This window comes from Anas platyrhynchos, chromosome 11 (genome assembly GCF_047663525.1).
Source record: "Anas platyrhynchos isolate ZD024472 breed Pekin duck chromosome 11, IASCAAS_PekinDuck_T2T, whole genome shotgun sequence".
Classification (NCBI taxonomy): Eukaryota; Metazoa; Chordata; class Aves; order Anseriformes; family Anatidae; genus Anas; species Anas platyrhynchos.
In genome coordinates, this window is record NC_092597.1 from 7,220,194 (window position 1) to 7,240,014 (window position 19,821).

A 19,821-nucleotide genomic window follows, 5' to 3' on the forward strand; every position below is an offset into this window, starting at 1 on the left:
AATGTTGTATTTTTAATACAATCTAATGTGAGCAGACTTGCTTTAGAGAATTATCCTCACAATTAACAAGTTCAGTATGTATTGAAGTAGCCTGGTGTAAATCAACATCCTTGGAATAGTTTTCTGAAGTCAGGGTCTCTTTTCTGAGTAGTATGTCTGAGTAAAACCTTTGGAGCATCCTTCCTGGATGGTGTTGAACTGAGTGTGACGTTGTGTCTAATTGTTTAATTTTCTTCATAAGATTTATTCCCACAGAACATGTCAGTGAGAAATGGTGCCAAAATGTAAAAAGTGGTATTTAGAGTTTGTTCAGAGCACTTCTGAGTTGCCTGGTGCAGTCGAGTGATGCATTCAGCTGTCCGCCTTCAGCATGTAACACGCGGGGACATGAGTAACCCCGACCCTTGCCTCTGATGCTGTGCTGTGTTTTATAAGGCATTTTAAATGACGAAAGTGAGCAAATGAATCCCTATGGATAATGCAACGCAGAACTTGTGGTTTCTTCCTTGTGAGTCAGTCTTCCTTCTGCTTGATGCTTATTCTTTGGCCATCAGATTCAAAGTCTGATGCTTTTAGGGAATGGACTAAGTTGAAATAGATCTGAAAAGCGCAGTGAGTTAAGATTAGAGCATCCCACCCACCCTTTGCTGTGCACGTGAAGTGAAAACCAGTCCACTGGTGCTGAACAGCTAAGCTGCTGTTGTGCTGTGAGCTCAGGTGGCATTCTCGCTGCGTGAGGTGAGGTGAGGGACGTGATGTGTGTGCCCCTCTCTTCACAGCAGCTCCTGACCGTGGGCACGTGGTGGCTCCAGGGCTGCTGGGCTGCTGCCGGGCTGTGGCGTAGGCCACTGTGAGGTTGCTTTACTGAGACAACTTCTGTGTGAAAATCCCTCACATGCACGGTGGATTTACTGGTAGATTTTTTAGTTTTCTTTACACTTCCACAGCATAGCAAAATGAGCACAGTAGATGCTCCTAAAGTAGTGTAGATCTGCACAGAATGTAAAGGCAGCGCCCGGCGGTGAGGCTGCCTTCTGAGGGGCGAGGTGACAGAGCAGCAGCTCGTCAACTGCGGAGAAGTTGCGCGGGGCTGCTCCAACTTGTGCTTCACCGGGAAGACAGACGAACGCTCCCGTTACCACAGACTACAGCGTGGCACTTCACACACACAGCTCAGGAGAGCGGCTTTTTGTCCTCTCCTCCCCTCGGGGGGGGAGCCGGCAGGGCCGCCAGCCCGCAGGCCGGGAGAGCCCCGGGCGGGCAGCAAATGGCGGCGCGGCCGCGGCTGCCCCCAGCCCGCGCAGCGCCGGGGGCGGAGCCGCCTCGGGGGGCCGCGCAGGGGGCGCTGCGGGGGCTCCGCCAGCAGGGGGCGCCCCCGCCGCGCGCCGCGCCCGGCGGCCGCTGGGAGGGGCTCGGGGCTCGGCCGCGGGCTGAGGAGAGCTCGGGCCCACAGCGCAGGGGGCTGAGCAGGGGCAGTGCTCGTACTTTTTTATTTATATATATTTTTTTTTAACTTACAGCTAACGGGAAGTTTTTCCTAAAATCAAATAAAAAAAATCAATCAAAAAACCTTGCAATATAGCTACATAAAAGCACTGGGTGGGTTTTAATCTCAGTTACACTGGTATTTGTTCGTAGTTTTCCTGCTTTGTTACCATGTAATTAACAACGTGATTTCCACCTAAAGCAGTAAGCGCTGCTTCCTGAGGCTTTCGGTCTTGTCTGCTGGAAGAGCTGCGCTGTGCTCGGTGTGCGCTTACAGAGCACGCTGACACCGGCCTTGCTGTGGTTAATCCTAATAAATGTTTGGCTGTGAAATGCATCCTGCTAGGAGTCCTGAGGTGCATAGAATTTTTTTCTGAAGTATTGCTAGTAGCTCAAAGTTGATATTTATATGTTATACACACATTTACACATACAGATACATAGGTGTGTGTGTGTATTTTGGTTAGTAACTGGCTGTTCAGTATCAGATGACTTTCCAAGAATTTGTCTTTTCTCCTTTATTCCCCATTCCTTGTCTTTACTTCAGGGAGGCGTTGGTTGGGGTCAGTCTCCTCTGTCTCAGTTTCAGGTTTTCGTAGCGCTGATAAGAGCTTAATCACTTCTGAAACATCTGTGCCTTTTTCAAACGTGGTTGAAGTTGATAAAAACGTCCAGCCCTGCGCAGAGTGGGGATAAAGGGAGAGCCTTCTAGGGCAGTTGTCTTAGCCTGCTGCCTTTGGAAATAAGGCTAACCTAGCCCCTCAGAAATGAAACAAATTAGGAAGAAGAACAGAATTGGCGTCCTCATCGATAGCAGGTTTGGGGTTGTATTAGGTTACTGTTTTTCAGAAAGATTTATGCCAGATCTCTGTGAGGAAACTCAAGACTTACACATCACAGTTGCTTCTTTTGGTGAAAAGGGAACTTTGAATTATGTCTGACTCAAAATTATTGTAAAAGTTTTTGCTGCTTGTGTTTGAACAGACCCATTTGAAATAATAAAGCTGTGATTAAAAAGCAGTAACATTTTTCAAGTATTATGATACTGCAGTGTTGTTATGGCATATATTTGACCAGAGGATGGCTCTTGTCCATTGAGGCACTTACATAATTACCTTTTATGTGGTATGAGGATAATTTTCAGTGATCTGGAGCAATTATGTTTATTTTTTTCATAGACTCAAGTGCTGGGTTACATATGCTTACTGTGTATTTGCTTTGTGGCTCTGACAAATTGGACAAAAATGTGTTTCACATAAAAGATTGATTTTAGGAAGAACATACAGTTCATTCACAAAACCTCTTATTGTTAAAATCTTTATTCTGATACAGGTAGCTTGGTTTATTATTAGGACAGTATTTCACTTTGCATCAGATTTCATAATCTCTTTATATACTTTAGAAACAGGCAGCTTATTGTTTTTGACACACAGTACAGGGTCATGAGTGGAAACAATTCGGGCTACAAAGTGCATGTCAGTTCAGCACTCCTCTGCTGACGGCATGTCTGTCTGAAATCAAGTTTAAAAAATTGGCCCTGTCTCCAGCTGACTTGTTTTGTCAGGCTGAGTCATCAGATTAACCCTTGACTTGTCACCAAGGAAAATGGAGTAAACAACTGTACTGAGTATAGTATCACTGATCCAGCCCCGATTCATTTCACTGTAACGTCTCTTAAGAAAACAAATTTCAGAGCAGCTGTTGCTTAGCTTAAATGGGGATTAAAAAAAAAATGCGACCACAAAACCCAAATTTACTTGGGACTTCAGAAGTTCTTGGAATTGTTATCTGGTTGTAGTTCCTACAAATACAGAGTTAGTGGTAATGATATCACAGTTTTGTGCCCAGCTTTTCAAATTAGTCCATTTTAGGTCTGTTTTTCATATATTCTGCTCTAAGTAAACATCTGAGGGTTAGTTTGATATGCTTGAATTATGATTTGAACCCGTAACATGAACTGACCTAACAAAGTACTGTGAGGAATAATGGCATAGCAAATGTAGAACAAGTACAGTGATGAATTTCAAGTATTGGACACGAAGATTTTATTCACATTGATGTCATTGAGGGTAGGACAACTAATTCACTTTTCAGTAAAATGAAATTGGTACCCGTTTGATTTGTGGGGAAGTAATACCAGGAACAAATTCGTTTATTGAATCGTTACGGAGGTACCAGCCATTAAACCAGTTTGTCTACAAACAGCATTTGCAGTGGCATTACTCAGTTTTATTGTTGTCCTTGTTGTTGTTGTCTTAGCCATGTGATGGCGAACAACGTCAATAATTCCTCTGTACTGGTAAATGTTAATTGTGTTAGTAAATATTACCAGTTACCATTACCTATGCACTTTTCATTACAATTGCTCTGTACTGGTATTGGATGGTTGTGATGTGAAGTGTGCACACTGAGTGCCACATAGAGGAGGTAGTTTTCCTACTGTATGTTTTTACCCAGCTATTTCTAATACAGGTGGATAATGCTTAGTCTCGGAGGGGGGTCTTTATCATGCTCTTCTTCTCAAATAAACCTATTTTGAACACTGAGCATGTGTATGTGGAGGAACAGTAGCAATTACAAAGGTGTTGATGACAGCCTTTACTTGAAAGAACTGGCTGTAGTCACCTGGCAGTGTATTTTAATGATTTAAAAGTTTGTGTGCTTGATTTATTTTAGGAAAAAAGAAAAAAAAAAAAAAAAAAGAGGGGAGGGGGGTGTCCTTACTTCACTCCTTTGAAAGCTGGAAGTGCATTTTCCAGTGTTTAGGTTTTTTTTTCCTAAGTTCTACACTGTCTAAATCAGTGGTGTGAGCCCAGTGCCCTTTGAGAAGCAGCACGTGCAGAGATCTGAAGAGATCTGCTAAAACAGCATCTGCAGCGTCCCGAACCTTACCGAGAAGCTGTGAGGCACGGTGTTGTGCGGTGCAAATCAACGCCTCTTACGGCTTCTCTAGGGGCTGAACTGGGGCTCTGCGGTCCCTGGGGGCAGAAGGAAGCCGCCAGCCCTCCTGCGGGCCTGGGCCGTGCTTCCTTCAGCTGCTGCTGCGGCTGTGGTGCTGGAGGGAGCTGGGCTGTGCCTCGCTGCCCTGCACAGCTCCGTGCTTCTGGGCGCGGAGTTCTCCTCGCAGTCACAGCGCCGGGGCGCTCCGGCAGCTGGAGCCTTCAGGCCCTGCGGCAGGGGGGCTGTGCTCAGTGCCTGCCTGCCCTGTGCCCTCACAGGCACCGCGCTGGCCGTGTCCCGAGGCGAGCAGCCTTGTTCCGCTGCCCGTTTCCCCTGCTCGTGCCGCGACCCAAAGTTTTCCGCCCGCTTTCCCCCTCCCTGGCGCCCGCCGCCCCCTCAGCAGCTGCAGCCCGCGGCCGCCTCCCCGCCGCCCGTTGCCGCCTGAGGCGACGCCCGGCGGCGGGAGCTCGTTGTGGCCGGGGGCAGGCTGCGGGCTGCGGCCGCCCCCCCCCCGCGTGCCGGGCGCGATGGTTCGGCCCTGCTTTGCATGCGCCGCCTCGCAGCGGCTCCACGTGCGCGGCGGAGGGGAGCCGCGGGCGGGCGGCGGGCGGATGCGGCGGCGGGAGGCGGGAGGCGGCGCACTTGGGCTGCAGCCCGGCGCCGCGCCAGCCTCGCCATGTACTGCGCCTACCCCGTGCCGGGCGTGGGCAGCAGCTCCCTCATGTACTACTACAACGGCAAGACGGTAAGGCGCCCGCCTTTGTTCCCGCTCCCCGGCCGGGCAGCCCGCGGCGGGGCGGGGAGGGGGGGGGGTGACCCGGGGGGGCGCCGCCGCCGCCGCCTCAGGACCGGGCGCCGGGAGCCGCGGCCGGGCCCGCCCGGCGCCCTCCGCCTCCGGCCCGGGCTCGGGGGCGCCCCCGGCCCCTCAGGGCGGCCCCGGGCCCCCGCAGCCGGCGCCCGGAGGCCGCGGAGCTCCCCTGGCCCCCGGGGAGAGGAGCTGAGGGGGCGCTGCGGGCAGCCCGAGGGGCCGAGGGGAGCCGCTGCCGCTCAGCCCGCGGCGTTCCGGGCTCGTCCCTCTCCTCCGGCGGCCCGCCGCGAGCTTTGTCTCCGGCACCAAACTTTTTGTGCGGGTTTGTGCGGCGCTGCCGGAGCCGGGGGTGCTGCGAGCTGCGCGGGGAGCCGCGAGGGAGCGGCGGGGAGCTGAGGGGGCTGAGGCAGAGCGCGCGGGCTCTGTTTCATTTCCTTTGGTCCCAACGCCAGCTGTCTTTCAAATATGAAATTATTTTTCTTTCATGTCTGCTCCGAAGCTCAAACAGTCCGTTTGAAGTTTTATGTGAAGATATATATAAGGCTTAAGTAAAATTAACCGTACAATACCCCTGAAGCAAAGGGAATATAACTTGCATGGAGTTTTGATTTTATTCTTTCTAGAGCACAGATCACTCTATTACAACATTTCTCTTTGTTCTTGTAGCAGGAAAAAAGGCTTTGATCTTATTAAGTATTTCCAGGCATATAGTGGATGGAAGTGCTGGTACTGTAGGCGAGCACGGCTTGAAAATTGATAGCATGTGCCTGTTACGGGTCAGAGGTGACCTTTATGAGCTTGAAGAGTTAGTAAATAGATGACAAATCATATGATGATCCTATATCATGTTGCCCAAGGTTTTATTTATTTTTTTTTAACTTCTTGCTGGCTTTTAGTGTTCTCTTTCCCAGGAATCCTGCAAGTTGGAACAAATTATTCATTTAAGTATCTAGAAGGAGGATATATGAAGCTGAGGGGAGGTTTTTGTCTGTTTGTTTTTTTTTAAGCACACAGTGTACACGCCAAATCTGTACGTGAAACTTTCTGTAATGGAAACACTGTATAACTTAATTTTTACGGCTTTCAATTATACTGTTCAGTCAGTCAGTAGTTGATAGTATGTGCCTCATTGCTTGAGGTTTTGAGATTATTTCAATTACTCAATTTTGGGTACTGACATTCCTTGGTACCTACTGATGTGTACAAAACCTGATTCACTTACAGGCAAAACAAGTGGGAAATGACGTGTTAAAAATACGTGGTGTGTTTATGCTTCTTACTGAATGGTTTGTTCCTTTAGAACTTTTTTTAATTTGTTAGACAGAAGAAAGCCTAACATTAAACAAAAGAATAACTACGCAAGCACCACAATAGATGTTGTCCACTGGCACATAAATAAAGTTAAATTTTAAAAATTAAGTCTGATTTAAAAAAAAAAAAACACTATTAGGGGAGGTGTTTTTTTTTTTTTTTTTTGAATTTCTGTATGTTTTAGGAGGGACACTTGAAAGTGAGCAGTCGTGTTTTAATGGAAATGCCTCATCAGGGAGTAAAATCTTAGTGTTATGTGTAACAAGTTACTAAAAATATGTTTCAAGAATCCTCACCAATTTAGAAAGGAAAAAAAAAAACCTTAATCTGTTACATAAAGGAAAATAAAGTACTTTTATTAAAGTAGAAAATTAAACTCGATTTTTTTTTCTCATCCTCCTTCACCTGTTGATATATAGAAAATATTTGTAGCTTATGGAAGGTTTATACAATTTTATTATGGAGCTTTGAAGAATTTTGAAAATTGTGACAAAAATTGTATTAATCTGTTCTTCACTTTCACCTTGCCTCCACTTTCATTTCTACAAGAGCTGTGCTGTAGACAAGAAAACAAATTATCCAACCCTAATTAAAAAAAAATAAACAACAGCACAAATCCAAATCATTATTTTAAAAAATTTGAATAATAAGTGAAATAATTAAAGAAACTTCATTAACTGATCATCTTTGTTTACATTTTGTAAAATGAAATGGCATAAAGATATTTAATATAAATTTTATATCTTGTTTGCACATAAAGAATATAGATTGAAATGCAAGTTTTTGTATTTTTTTCAGCTCACCTACAAGTTTAGAAGGAAATCGGTTATTTTCTAAACATCCTTTTTTCAGGGATCTGATGATCTTACTCTAATTATTTCAAGATAGATTGCACTAATAGCAGTTATCACCAAAATAAATCAATTTAAGATACAGCATTACTTACGTTTTATATCATCTATGGCTATTTCACATGAGAATAAATCTGAGTGTTACACATCGCAGTTGTGTGCCGCGTGTTGTACAGGTTAATGTGATACACCAGTCTGTGGGTGTTTTAGTGGCGAGTAAACATCGCTTTTTCTCAGCATAAGCTGAGATTTCAATGATCCCTTTACGAAGATGGAGTTACTGCATCTTTTGCAGTGAATTTCTGCAATACCTATAAAAAAGTGCAGAAAAAAATATCACAAAATGCAACTTTTTAATATTTGTAATGCTTTGTGATTGTTTTTTGTAAGCTAGCTTGTGTATTGAAAATTTTGGGAGCAAAAGGTTATTTATAAACACGTCTGTGTATATACATGTGTGTGACGTGTAGATACGGACAAATACACACAGGTGCAACTATGTGGGTGTGTATTGAGTACTCCTTAGTGAAGAAGCTGTCTTGTAGCCATTGCTGTCAGAGTTATAACATCAAGAAAAGTATTTAATAATTTGGAAAACGCTTAGGTGACATGACAGTATGCCTCTCTGTTGCTGTAATGCAATAAATAACATACCGCGTCTCCTAACAGCAATGGAAAATGTTTTCAGTTTGTAAATTTTTGAGCGACCAGGTGCTAAGAATTATTATTCAATTCTGCTTTTATTAGTATTGGGCCAGTTAGTATACAGGGAGAAAAGTACAATTAAATCTGTTCTGTGCCATATGCTGCCCACAGCAACTTAGACAAGGTCAAAGCTAACATTTGTAAGTCAGGATAAATAGAAGATCATCTGGAAAATCTCTAGGGGTACGCTGCTGTGGACAATGAATAAAGAGAGGTAGGAAACGCTGGTCAGCTGGATTTCTTCTGTTCCTCACCCTTCCCTTTTCCCCTTCCCTCCCCACTCCTCTGAAAATGTACCACGAGTTCAGTGCATCAGCCCGAGAGTTTTCCCTGCTCCACTGGGTTAAACTGCCACCGTACTGAGCAGTGGGCCCCTGCCAGAAGGGGGGTCTTGTCTGCAGCAAGCCATATCGGTGCTGTGGAGCATAGGTTGTGTCCCTTTCCTTGGGCAAATGAAAGCAGCGAGGGATGGGCTCAGGTGCTGGATTGGACGGATCTATTTTTCTCAAAATGCAAGCACACCCATTTGTTCCATGGATTTGCTTTCCGAAATGACATTCACGTTGAGGTCCATTTGTAGAAGTGCAGCAGTCTGTCACAAGTCCAGAAACTGGCAGTGCTAGCGAGGTCAGGGAAAAAATCATCAAATACAGCAGATAGGATTGTATCCCTACTGCTCTGTCTTCCTGTGATCACTGGTGGTGAGGGGGATTCCTAGTGCAGCTACAAAAGCTTTGTGAAATACAAGGAACAGGTTAAGAAACAAGCTAATTTGTTTCAACTTTGTTGTTGTTGTTTCTTTGAAAATCTGTTTTTAATAGGAATTTTTGAAGACTTAGTTGTATGCATTCTTTAGTAACAGTGTAGTTAGAAAAGCGTGGGGAAGAGGTTTTTGCTGTTCTAGTAAATGGAGAACAAATCTTCAAGCATTACATACACATTTATTTTTGGTGGTGTTCCTGTCGCCTTAATTTTTTTTTTCCTCCCCCTGTCCTCACACTACAATTTAAAAAATAAAATCAAAAGAACAAACCAAAACGTTTCTGTATCCCGACTTTGGGATTTTAGGTAAGTTGGCCTATCACATTTTAACGTGACTTCAAAATTATTACTTGCTGGGGAAGAAGCTAGGAAGCCTGTATCATTGCAGTAGGATTCTGCATTTCAAAAATACCCAAATAGGCATGTATAGCACGCCTAAACTGCGTAAACATTTATTTAAGATGGAATTCAGTTTAGCTGCTTCAAGGAGTTTGAATTTTATACCATCCTTAAAAATTATGGTTGGATTTGCAGGCGAGACAGATGCTCTGTTCTCATTGAGGACTGTTTTATTTTCTTTCTGGGTGGTGAGAAGAGGTTTTAAAATATATGAGCCTTTACACCTGGTATTGGAAACAAAAAGCAGGATTTAGGATGTGGTGTACTGATCTTGTTTCTATATTAGAGCTTCTCTCCATTTTATCATCTTGCTTAAATATCAACTAAAAAATTCAGCTGTGCTTTTGGCAATTTCTGTCTCGCTGTAAAGTAGTGAAGGGAAAAGTAGTTACTGTTCTATGTTCCTGAAGTTTTAGTACGTGGTTCTGTCAGAAATATAATAAACATGAAAACAAGTCTCTTTTTTTCTCAGAGCTGCCTTTCAGCAGAATTAGCTTTTGCGGCAAAACCTGCAGATAATACACTGTAAAATTTTGCCACATGTACAAATCATTCATCGGCACACACTTGCTTAGTGCATGACTGATGCTGATGGAATGTAGCTGGGCTAGTTAGCGGAGTTTACAAGCTACAGGAAAGGTTATCCATTTCTACTGGATTCAAAAAATTGTCTCTCCTGCAGCTTGCTAAATATTTCCCGGGACTTCCAAGAATTGTTAATAAATAGAATTAAATGAATAACCTAACTTAAATTTCAGAAATAGTATGCACCATGGGAGACTTGGTCCTGAGATAGCATGAGTTCATCAGAAGTAAGCTTTGATAGCCTCGTTGCTATTTTTTAATCTGCTTTTAACATTAATATTAAACATTGATAAATATTTAAGAATTTGAAACAGATTAAGGGAGAATTGCCTGAGAAGGAGTATGCCAACAGGAAGACTCAAAGTGTTGTATTTGTTAAATGCATTTATAGAATGAGACTTGGAAGCTTTACTTCGAGTAAAATTTGCTAACCCCAAATCTTCAAGTTAATGTTTGTGTTACTGGCACTTGTAAATAGAAGCACGTTGTGTAATCCTTTGACTTCTCTTAGACACATGGGGTTGGGGCTAAGTTCTGTGGCAGCGTTCATTGAGTGTTGAGAACAAAGGCAGATTTGAGAACTGGACGGTGCGTTGGCTTTGCCTAAACTGCTGTCGTACAGCTCCAGCCTGCTCAGTGCTACGTTCTGGAAGTCAGCTCCCCACCCTAAAAAAAATCTTTGTCATCATCCTGCCGTTCCCACTAGAGAAATGTGAAATGGTGCCGGGTGCGGAAGAGGCAGAAGTGGGTCTACGTTTTGATGTTCTCCACAGCCTGTTTGTCCTACTTCCCTCTGCGGAGGCCATGCACCCTCCAGAAGTACTGCGCTGTGAGGATTAATGTATATTCTAGCACAGCTCCAAAAAGAGTCGAGTCCTCCACTTGATAAGTCATTTAAAAAACTCTTCTTGGCATGTGTTTATTGGAAGGGAATTTCCCATTCATAATCGAGAGCGTTGTGCTTGTCAGTCGAGAGGCACAGCCTGTGCCTTGGGGTGTAGTGCATTTAAGGGGATTAGAAGGTGGGTTCCTCTCCTACCTGCTGGGGAGCGCCAGCTTCCAAGGAGACAGGGTGACCTTTTAACAGTATTCCTTGTCTTTGGGGGAATGTCAGCCAGGAAGAACTGGCTTGATGCCTCCTGGATGTCACTGTTATCAGTTTAATAGCTAGAAGAGGCTGTCTTGAGCAGCCACGTCATATTTATAACTGCCTTACTCAGCTGTCGCGGAAGAGAAGCCCTTTAAGTAGGGCACCGGCTGCCTCGCTGCGGAGCCGCTCGCCAGGCCCCCGGCGGGCTGCGTTCTGCTGGACTGCTCCTGACCACAGTGGGGCTTGGGGAGCCAGCGAGCTGGTCAGCCGAACACATCGCTTCCCCACTTCAACATAGGCTGGCATTTTTTTTATCATCAACTTTGTGAATTTAAAAAAAAAAAAAGTTGTTATTTTTCATCTGATGGACTTCAGGTTAATCTTAGTAAATCCTCTCCTTTGCTTTTAGATTTTGTTTGTAGTAACACAACATAAAAAATTATGATTAGGTCATTAACCAGAAAAAAACCTGGCGCTCATCTGCAGGTGATCAGATGACATCAGAGGCCTGGTTTTAATTTGTGGGTAGTTCTGATTGTAACTAAAAGAGACTTGCTCCTTTTGTGGAATTGGCTGGCTATTTCCCCACATCTGGAGCTGATGAAGTCTTTGAGACCACATCAGTTGTGTTTTGCCGCAAGAGCTCTTTGATCTGAAAGATCTAGACTGGCACAAGTGCAGCTTCATAACATCGCAGCGATGTTTTTGCAATCTATAGTTAAGATACCAAAACAAGCAGAAACTCTATAAAGTTGTGTGTCTGTGCGAGGACTTTCATGTAGCTGTTTGAAAGGGCTTCTCTTTCTCTGACACAATTCATAACATTTTTGTTATGTTAATGGCTTGTACGTACATATCTGTAAATGATACGTTTGTACAAGGTTTTCAGTTCAATTTGCCTTTTGAGGTGGCGTTTGATCAGTTGTTGGAAATCAAATTAATGTAAAATGTTGAAATTTCAGTCTGAAGCTTACATTTACGAACCTCATTGATACCGTGGTTTAAAAGTATAATTCCTAATTGTAGATTATTTCACATTTATCAGTGTACATCTTCTTGTCAGTGCTAAATGTCATAAAGCTTTGTTTCCACTGCTGTCCTGTGACAGTGATAGATTTTCCATCAGCTGTAGCATATGCTGCGTTATTCTGCACAGCAGAACTTGTAAATTAAGCCCAATTTTGCCTAATATGTTTGCAGTCTTACGACTGTGAGTATTTACAATTTGACAGAGTGACATTTCTGTTAAAATATGTCAGAGGCAGGGAATATACATGCATTCATCATATATAGTAAATACATATGTACTGCTAACGTTGCTTATAACGTATTGTCATTCTGTCACTCAGATTTGATGAGCATCTCTATTTTACACTTATTCGAGAAATCTAAAATTTGCAAGTAAAATATTGAACAAAAGCTCCTCGGAAAGGCTTTCTTTCCTAAAATAGCTTTTTTTTTTTTTCCCCCCCCCTCTATTTTGATTCAAAATTCAAATTTAAAAACAAACATGCAGCAGCTAGAAGTCCCAAGTTTTGCACTTGACTCCTTTTTATCAGCTCTCTCGTTACCTGCTGGTTTCACTGCGCGGTTTGTATCGGCAAACGTGCCCTAGCTTAGTTCCCTGTGCCCTTGCGCTGATGCCATCGTACTGCAGCTTGATGGGTTTTATTGAAATTCTGTTGATGTAAAACGAGTCTCGGAGAGTGGTAAAGCAGCCCCCTAATATAAAGGAGTGCTGTCTGCAGGCACATGCCCAGCCATTTGGTCTGACAACAGCAGGCTAGGAAAGCATTTGGGAGTAGGGAGGAGGGGTATTGGTATGCAAATGAAGGCAGGGACTTACCCACTTCACTTTCTAAATATCCGTATCAGAACATTCACCCTTGCAGCGAACAATAGTTCTCTTTTAGCAGACTTGGCTTTTTTGTTGGCTGGCTTGTTTTTCCTCTCCCTTCTCTTGCTTGGTAAACACCGGGTACCGCAAAGAAAGGAGAGAGGTGAACGTTGCAGATGCATATGTAGGGTTGGATTTGCATCGGAAAGGATAGGAATGTGCACTGCGGAGTGTTAGGGCACCGTGTGCTCTCTGGGTTGTGAAGTTTTAAAATTATTCGTAATAAAGGGTGTTTATTTTATCTGAAGCATTGTGTTTACAAGTAAGGTGAACGATTTACCAATGGAAGTCCTGCATTTTTTACTTTGTAGCAAAAAAGATTTGGATTCCCTGTTGCACTTGGATGTTCAGTGCTACCATGTTTATTAATTTGCCCCTTTTAATACATCTTTTCAGCTTATGCTAGTCATACTGCAGTACTTGGTATATTGACCACGTTACTGTTACGGAGAAAGAGCATTGCTTAGAGAAATCAGGACTGTGGGTCGAGTCCTTGAGCCTGAATGCCGGCTTTGTTGATTAGAATTAGTCCTGAATATGCTTTACACGCGCGTGCACACATACATATATTTAGAGTCACTGCAGTGGAAACTTTTAACCGTTCTGCTTATTTGGCTTCTTAAAATTTTTAATTTGTTAAGAAAATTGTTTGCAGGTCGAGATTAGTCATTCCAGTGTGGTGTTACACTGAAAAAAAGAATGGCGCTGGCTTTCTTTAATGCTAGGCCAGTGTGAAAAAAAAAAAAAACCTAGCTCGGTGTTGCAGTTAGAAGATTATTCTGCAAGTCTTGCTTTACGTTTATTTTTGATGACTTTACAAAGGGGTGCAAGTTTTTGAATGGTTGGTAAAACAGTTGCGTTAAAAGTCCTTCCATTTGTCACTGGATGTTCTTTTTCTTTCTGATTGTTGGGATGCCAGCTAGTTAAATATTCAAACAGGCATTGAGTTGTTTTAAAGTAAATTTGTTTGGGGCCCAGTTGTTTTATCTTGCTGCTTTTTTTTTTTTTTTTTTTTTTATCTTGAGCAACAAGTCTGTGCGAGTCATGCACTTAGAAAGCAAAATCAGCATTCAAGCTTTTATCAGGCCACCTGGCTGAGTTGGCACACCAGAAAGCGTGTTGTTGGGATCATTCTACTGTAGTTCCACTGTACTGTGGCAACTTGCTAAAAAGCAAATAAAACAAGGGCAACAAATGCTGCAGCTTGCTACACTGTTCTTTTTTTTATTTAGTTTTCTCCGTGTGTATGCTGTTCTGGGTTTCTTAATGTATGACACCCAAATATTACTAAAATGCTTTTACTGCTTTCCCATATTTAGGTGTATGCACCATCCCCAAGTTCTGATGATTTCAACAGAGAATCTCCAAGTTACCCGTCTCCTAAGCCACCAAGCAGTATGTTTGCTAGCACTTTCTTTATGCAAGGTAAGTAAAAAGATTTAAGTATATGGGTAAGGTATAACTTGTCCTTTAGGCAGGAATCTGAAGTTAGCCACTGCTACACAGAATGAGTGGGGAAACTTAAAGGTGATATATACTGTTCTAGATCTTACGGCGAAGTTTTATATACTTCTAAAACAGTTAGATGAAGGGAGCTGTCTGTTGATTTAAAGTTTTCTCATGACATTAATTGCTGACTGAAATTTAAGGGGATTATACACCAGGCCAGATGGACAGAATCCCCCATCCTTTGATTTGTAGGGGCTTCAGAGCAGCACACTGGAGTGATAGAGAAAAATGAGGTGAGGGCTTCTTGACTGTTCCGGAATTTGACTGTAGAATATCAGCTAACAGTCCAACTGCTCAAATGCTTGTGTATCCAGCATGCAAAAAAAAGGGGGGGGGGGGAAGGGCGGGGATTGAATTGAACAAAATGAGAGCAGAATTCATTTCCTTGGCCTCACGTCATACAAGTAGCTCATGCTGCAGTCTGATGGGGTTTTGGAGCATATTGAAAGCATGGCCTCTAAGTACGGGAATTTACAGAGCACTTCAGTTTGTACTGCAGAAGGAAAGCTGCATTGATATGCTTGGGTTTAAGGCTTACGTAATGTAGTAATTTCAGTTGCTTAAATCTGCTATTATGAAATGTTTTCATATTTTTATAGTACTAAGGTATTTTAGACTGTAAGTTCCTTGTTTTAGATTAATAGATGTTTTGCACTGTATGTTTATGATGAGCTCTGCTTAGCCAAACTTCTCTCCCTTCCACCCCCTTTTTATTATTTCTTCTAGTCTGGAATTTTTATCAACACTCTTGATATAAATCTGGCCCTACTGAAGGTCTGTGTAATTAGCAGAAGTACTTGGTATTTTCTCAGCTGTGGTTGGATTGCATTTCAGCTATAAAGCCTCTGCTGTTTTTTTTTGTTTTGTTTTTTATAAATATAGCAACAGTGTGGCGATAGAAAAATAGGAGACATGGTATAAACTAGCCACCATTTTCCTGCTGATGTTCATCTGAGTAGCTGAACCATGTATTCTTTTAAAATAATTTTGTAAAAGAAAGAATTCAATACCACTCTTCATGAAATGTATTCTTTTTTTTCTTTGTTATTAAATATGTGTGTATGTATTTTAAAAAAAAAAAAAAAAAAGATGGGACCCACAACTCTTCTGACCTCTGGAGTTCATCCAATGGCATGAGCCAGCCTGGCTACGGTGGAATGCTGGGAGGCTCCTCGTCCCACATGTCCCAGTCCAGCAGTTATGGCAGCCTGCACACACATGACCGTTTGGTAAGTTCTGCAGCGTGGGTTAGTGTAGTCGTGCTTGTATATGGAGATCTCATTTACAGGAATTTGTTTTTTGTTTGCTCCTCATGAATATCAGTTAAAAACTTGGTTGTCAGAAAGAGAAGTCATTACTCTGACTTAATATGCCAGAATAGCGTTCTTTTATTTATGCTTGTTGTATAAGTACAAGTTGTGTCTGTAGTGGTCTGTTCAGAGGATGGATAAGTCCCTTTCTTTAATAAAGAACTGGCTGTTGTGTATTTAATATCTTAAAATATCAACATTTATTTAAAGACAAGTTAATGTCTTATGTCTGTTTCTCTTTTCTCTAGAGCTATCCCCCGCATTCAGTCTCACCTACAGATATAAATGCCAGTCTTCCTCCAATGTCTAGCTTCCATCGTGGCAGTACCAGCAGTTCACCTTATGTAGCTGCCTCACACACTCCACCTGTCAACGGATCAGATAATATTCTGGGTAAAAAATTCTTCCTGCATTGTTCTTCCTGCTTTTTTTTTAATGTACAAGAAAATGAAATTTAGGACTGCAACATGCACCAAGTTAATAAATTATGTTCATATAAGTAGTACTGGTGTTACAGTTTTCAGAGCTGCCATTTCCCCAATGTACTGTGCTGGAGAAAGGCAGGAAGGCTGTTTCTTTGGGCTTCAGGGAGCTTTATAAACTGTATCATAAATTCCTCCCTTAACTGATTTGGAGATTACTGAGTAGCCAGTATGGTGGCTGGTTTAACCTCTTCCGTGCTTGCCTAGAAAGCACGAAATATAGTATGGTGAGCTGTTCCTTGTACTTTCTTAAATATGACATGTTTTGATCTCCTTCCTTCTTCATCCTTTTGATCAGCTTGGGTAGAGTTAGAAGAAATGAAATGTATGCCTCCTGTATTCACAGTGTGCCTTTTGTTTTCTTTTTTTTTTCCCCTGAAGATTGTAGATGTAATGATGCACTACATCTGTTTAGATACAGATGTAGAAATTAAATGGTTGTAGGTGACCTTTTTCAGTTTGATGGGATTTGCACTAGGCTTCATTTTAACTAAGCAGAATTTAGTTAGTGTGACTGTATTGGCTTGGATTTGGGAATACATTTTAAATGGCAAGTGTTGGATGATTTGGGTTTCTGGCTTGAATGGTTCACATTCACATCCAATACGTGTTTTTTTTTGACATTAGAAGTTGATTATTGCAGAAATGAGATTCACTTTAGAGGGTCTATCTTATACAGATTTCAAAGGATTCAGGTCCTTCCTGTGTTTATAATGGTTAGGTCTTCAGACATTCTCTTGTTTTGGTGTTTGGAGCAAAAGGGCACATCAAGCTGCTGACGTGCAACTAATGACAGGAGTGGCAGAAGCTTGGTGGTTACGATCTTTTCAGGGATTTTCTAAAATAAACATGTAGGGAACTAGAGCAAGGGAACAAGGAGATGTGCAAGGAGCTATTCAGTGCTTCTAGAGTTAATGAAATGTACAGCACTTCAGTGATAGCAGTTTAAGAATAAGCTGCAATGATATAATTAGTATTTCTATTTTCTCTTCACATTTCATTGAAATCAGTCTGTGATCTTAGACGGCAATTTTGGTCTTTTTTCTAACCACATATACTTGTTGGTGCTTAAGTTATTATGGTGATACTGTGTTTGACTTTTAAGAGGAGAGCATATGTATTGTTTTAATGAAATATTTGAAGTACAATGAGAACTGCTTCTGTTCACACTGGCTTCCTCAGAATCTCCATTTAAACAGTGGTTGTTCAACTGTATGTGATGAATAAAATAAGAAGGAAAGAGATTTTCAGCTTGAAAAATAAGAGTTGGTTTGCTTTCCATGTTACAGGAAACAGAGGAAATGGTGCTGGAAGCTCACAGACAGGTGATGCACTTGGAAAGGCATTGGCATCTGTGAGTATAAGTTGTATGTTCAGATCTTAAATGATGTATTTTGATCATAGCTTTCATTATTTCTGTTCATTTTGTAATACCAAATTTGGGGGGAGAGGCGGGCCATGTGTGAAGATAATGTACTATGTCATATCCAAGATAATCATCCACAAGAAGGCAAGTGAAAAACAATGCTTTTATTTGTAGAAGACAAGTTTTGACTTAATTTTTAAACAGCATTTGTCCTAGATTCTTTGGTCTCCTGAAAAAAGAAAGTTGTTTATACAAAGTAAAAGATAATAATAAAAAAGTTTAGAATTCAATTTTCTTTGCTACAGAGTTCTAGTTAGTCATATATTTCTAATGTTACTCTTACAGCACATCTTGCCTCAAGGTTCAAAATGCATTCTCAGTGGCCTTATAAAACTGAGAGGTTTTGAATGCTGTCTTGTATAACTATAACTTATGGAACAGGTTTTAAAATGCTACATGTGCTTAAAGTTTGAATTTTAACCCTTGCTGGAGTCATGTAAAACATTGCAAGTGTCTCCGATCTGCTAACAGTGTAATGCTATGTTTACATATGTGTATTTACAGTGATTACTTCTGTATTAATACAGTTAAATGAAGAAATAATTTCTATGAAAAGGTAATTAATTGATAATAGATTGTTTTGAAAATAGGTCTTGTATTCGGTATCTGACTTAATTCTCATTATATGAGAATTTTCAGACTTACAAGTGGTGACTGCGGAAGCGCTTTGTACTACTTGTGCTTAGAAAATAGACGGATTCAAAAGAAATAAGTGACTTCTATGCAGCCCCAACAGACTGTTCCTGGGTTGCATTCTGCTTCTCTTACCTCCTACCAGCAAATGGAAATGTGCATAGTCGTGCAGATCCTATTACTCTGCATCCCTCAAAGGGTCAAATGTTAAAAGATCACCAGATCTGATAATGGCTGTAATGTCCATATTGGGTAGGAGAACTGTGACCTGCTGGCTTCAAGGAGAAAAATGTTGTTTCTGTTGCTTTTGGGGCTTCAGCAAGTATACAACAACACACAGCACAGAGGGCAGCTAATACTCCTTTCTGTGTGTTTGAGACCTGTCAGAAAAGAACTGGGATCAGTTTGGCTCCTGGAAATCCAATGCTTTCACACTTCAGGCTGTCCATTACTCTACAGATGTTTTAGGATGTCTGTTGTTCTGCAGCCTGACCAAAATTTGTGTTAAGTTTGACATGTTGGCCAGCAAGACCTGTGGGACTTGGTGATGTTTTCCATTGCTCTCCTTTTTTTAACATTTTTTTCTTGTCTTTTTATTGTTTTCCTATTTGAAAGATCCCCAGGTATCTTTGCCCAAGTCCCTAGCTTGAGAAATCTAGGCTGTGTTTTGAGAAGAATTCTAAATGTATTGGGAGTGGAAGTCAGGGCAGAAATGTTTAATCTAACTGGTGGGTGGGCTTTGGTTGTCATAGAAACTTGTTTCTGTCATCCCGTGTTGCTGCTTGGCAGGAGCAGCCAGGTCATTCCATAAATCATTTCTGTCGGAGCTGATGGTGATGCATTCCATCTGCTCTATCAGTGCATGCCATAGTCTGCACACTTCAAATCCCTCGCCTCATCCATCTGCTCCCCCCGCGCCCCAACACGCACGCCCCCAGCACGCTTCCTGGGCTCCTTCAGGAGGGAGGGCAGCACGCCCGGCCCCGCTGCGGGGAGGAGGGAGCTCCCCTGCCCCTGCCCTGCAGTCCAGTGGGTAGCAAGCCGCGTGTGCTTGTCCGGTTGGACAAAGTTTCACTTAAATGCTGCAGTTGGCCGGGCTTCTGCTGGAGAAGGCACGGTCCGGCTTTCTGCTAGGATTTGGAGTGCGACCACTGCAACTGCTGAGAGGAATTTCTAGTTCTAAAATGCTGTTGGTGCACATCTTACAATAGGCCTTTCATGTGCGAAACATCAGAGGATACGACATTTGTTCTTCAGTTTAGGTATTAAAGACCATACAGAATAGTATGTGATTAAACATGTAAGGCCAGATAATACATTTGCAAAGGTTCTTTTATTTTAGGTTTAAGCCTGGATAATTGTGGTCTTAATCTCAGGGTAGGCAAGAAAGAGAATTGTACATGAAAGTATTTACACAAAGTTCCCAAAGCCCTGTGGATTATGCATTAGTTTGGATAATGAACTAGTATAGATAGAAAGAAAGGAAAATCTGGGTATTCGTGCCATTTCTAATGTGTTTCCCTGAACATTTGCCAGACAATAACCCTTTAAGATTGTGCCCATGGAGGGTTATATGGCAGGAGAAACATCTGGTTTATTTCATTGCCTAATGCCAAATCAAAACACTT

General features: G+C 42.2%; 1 protein-coding gene across 10 annotated transcripts in view; it reads left to right on the plus strand.

Annotated features, from left to right (window-relative positions):
• The window catches only part of TCF12 (transcription factor 12), a 158,713-nt gene that overhangs the window by 114,109 nt on the left and 24,783 nt on the right, over positions 1–19,821 (plus strand). For 7 of the 10 annotated variants that reach the window (XM_038184788.2, XM_038184791.2, XM_038184785.2 and 4 more), the window contains exons 10-13: positions 14,153–14,258; positions 15,432–15,571; positions 15,901–16,045; positions 17,424–17,488. In XM_038184788.2, coding sequence (XP_038040716.1) covers positions 14,153–14,258; positions 15,432–15,571; positions 15,901–16,045; positions 17,424–17,488 — 456 coding nt within the window. Of the gene's footprint in view, positions 1–5,046; positions 5,171–14,152; positions 14,259–15,431; positions 15,572–15,900; positions 16,046–17,423; positions 17,489–19,821 lie in introns of those variants that run through there. The other 3 variants (XM_027467187.3, XM_027467188.3, XM_038184793.2) reach the window with 2 other exon arrangements.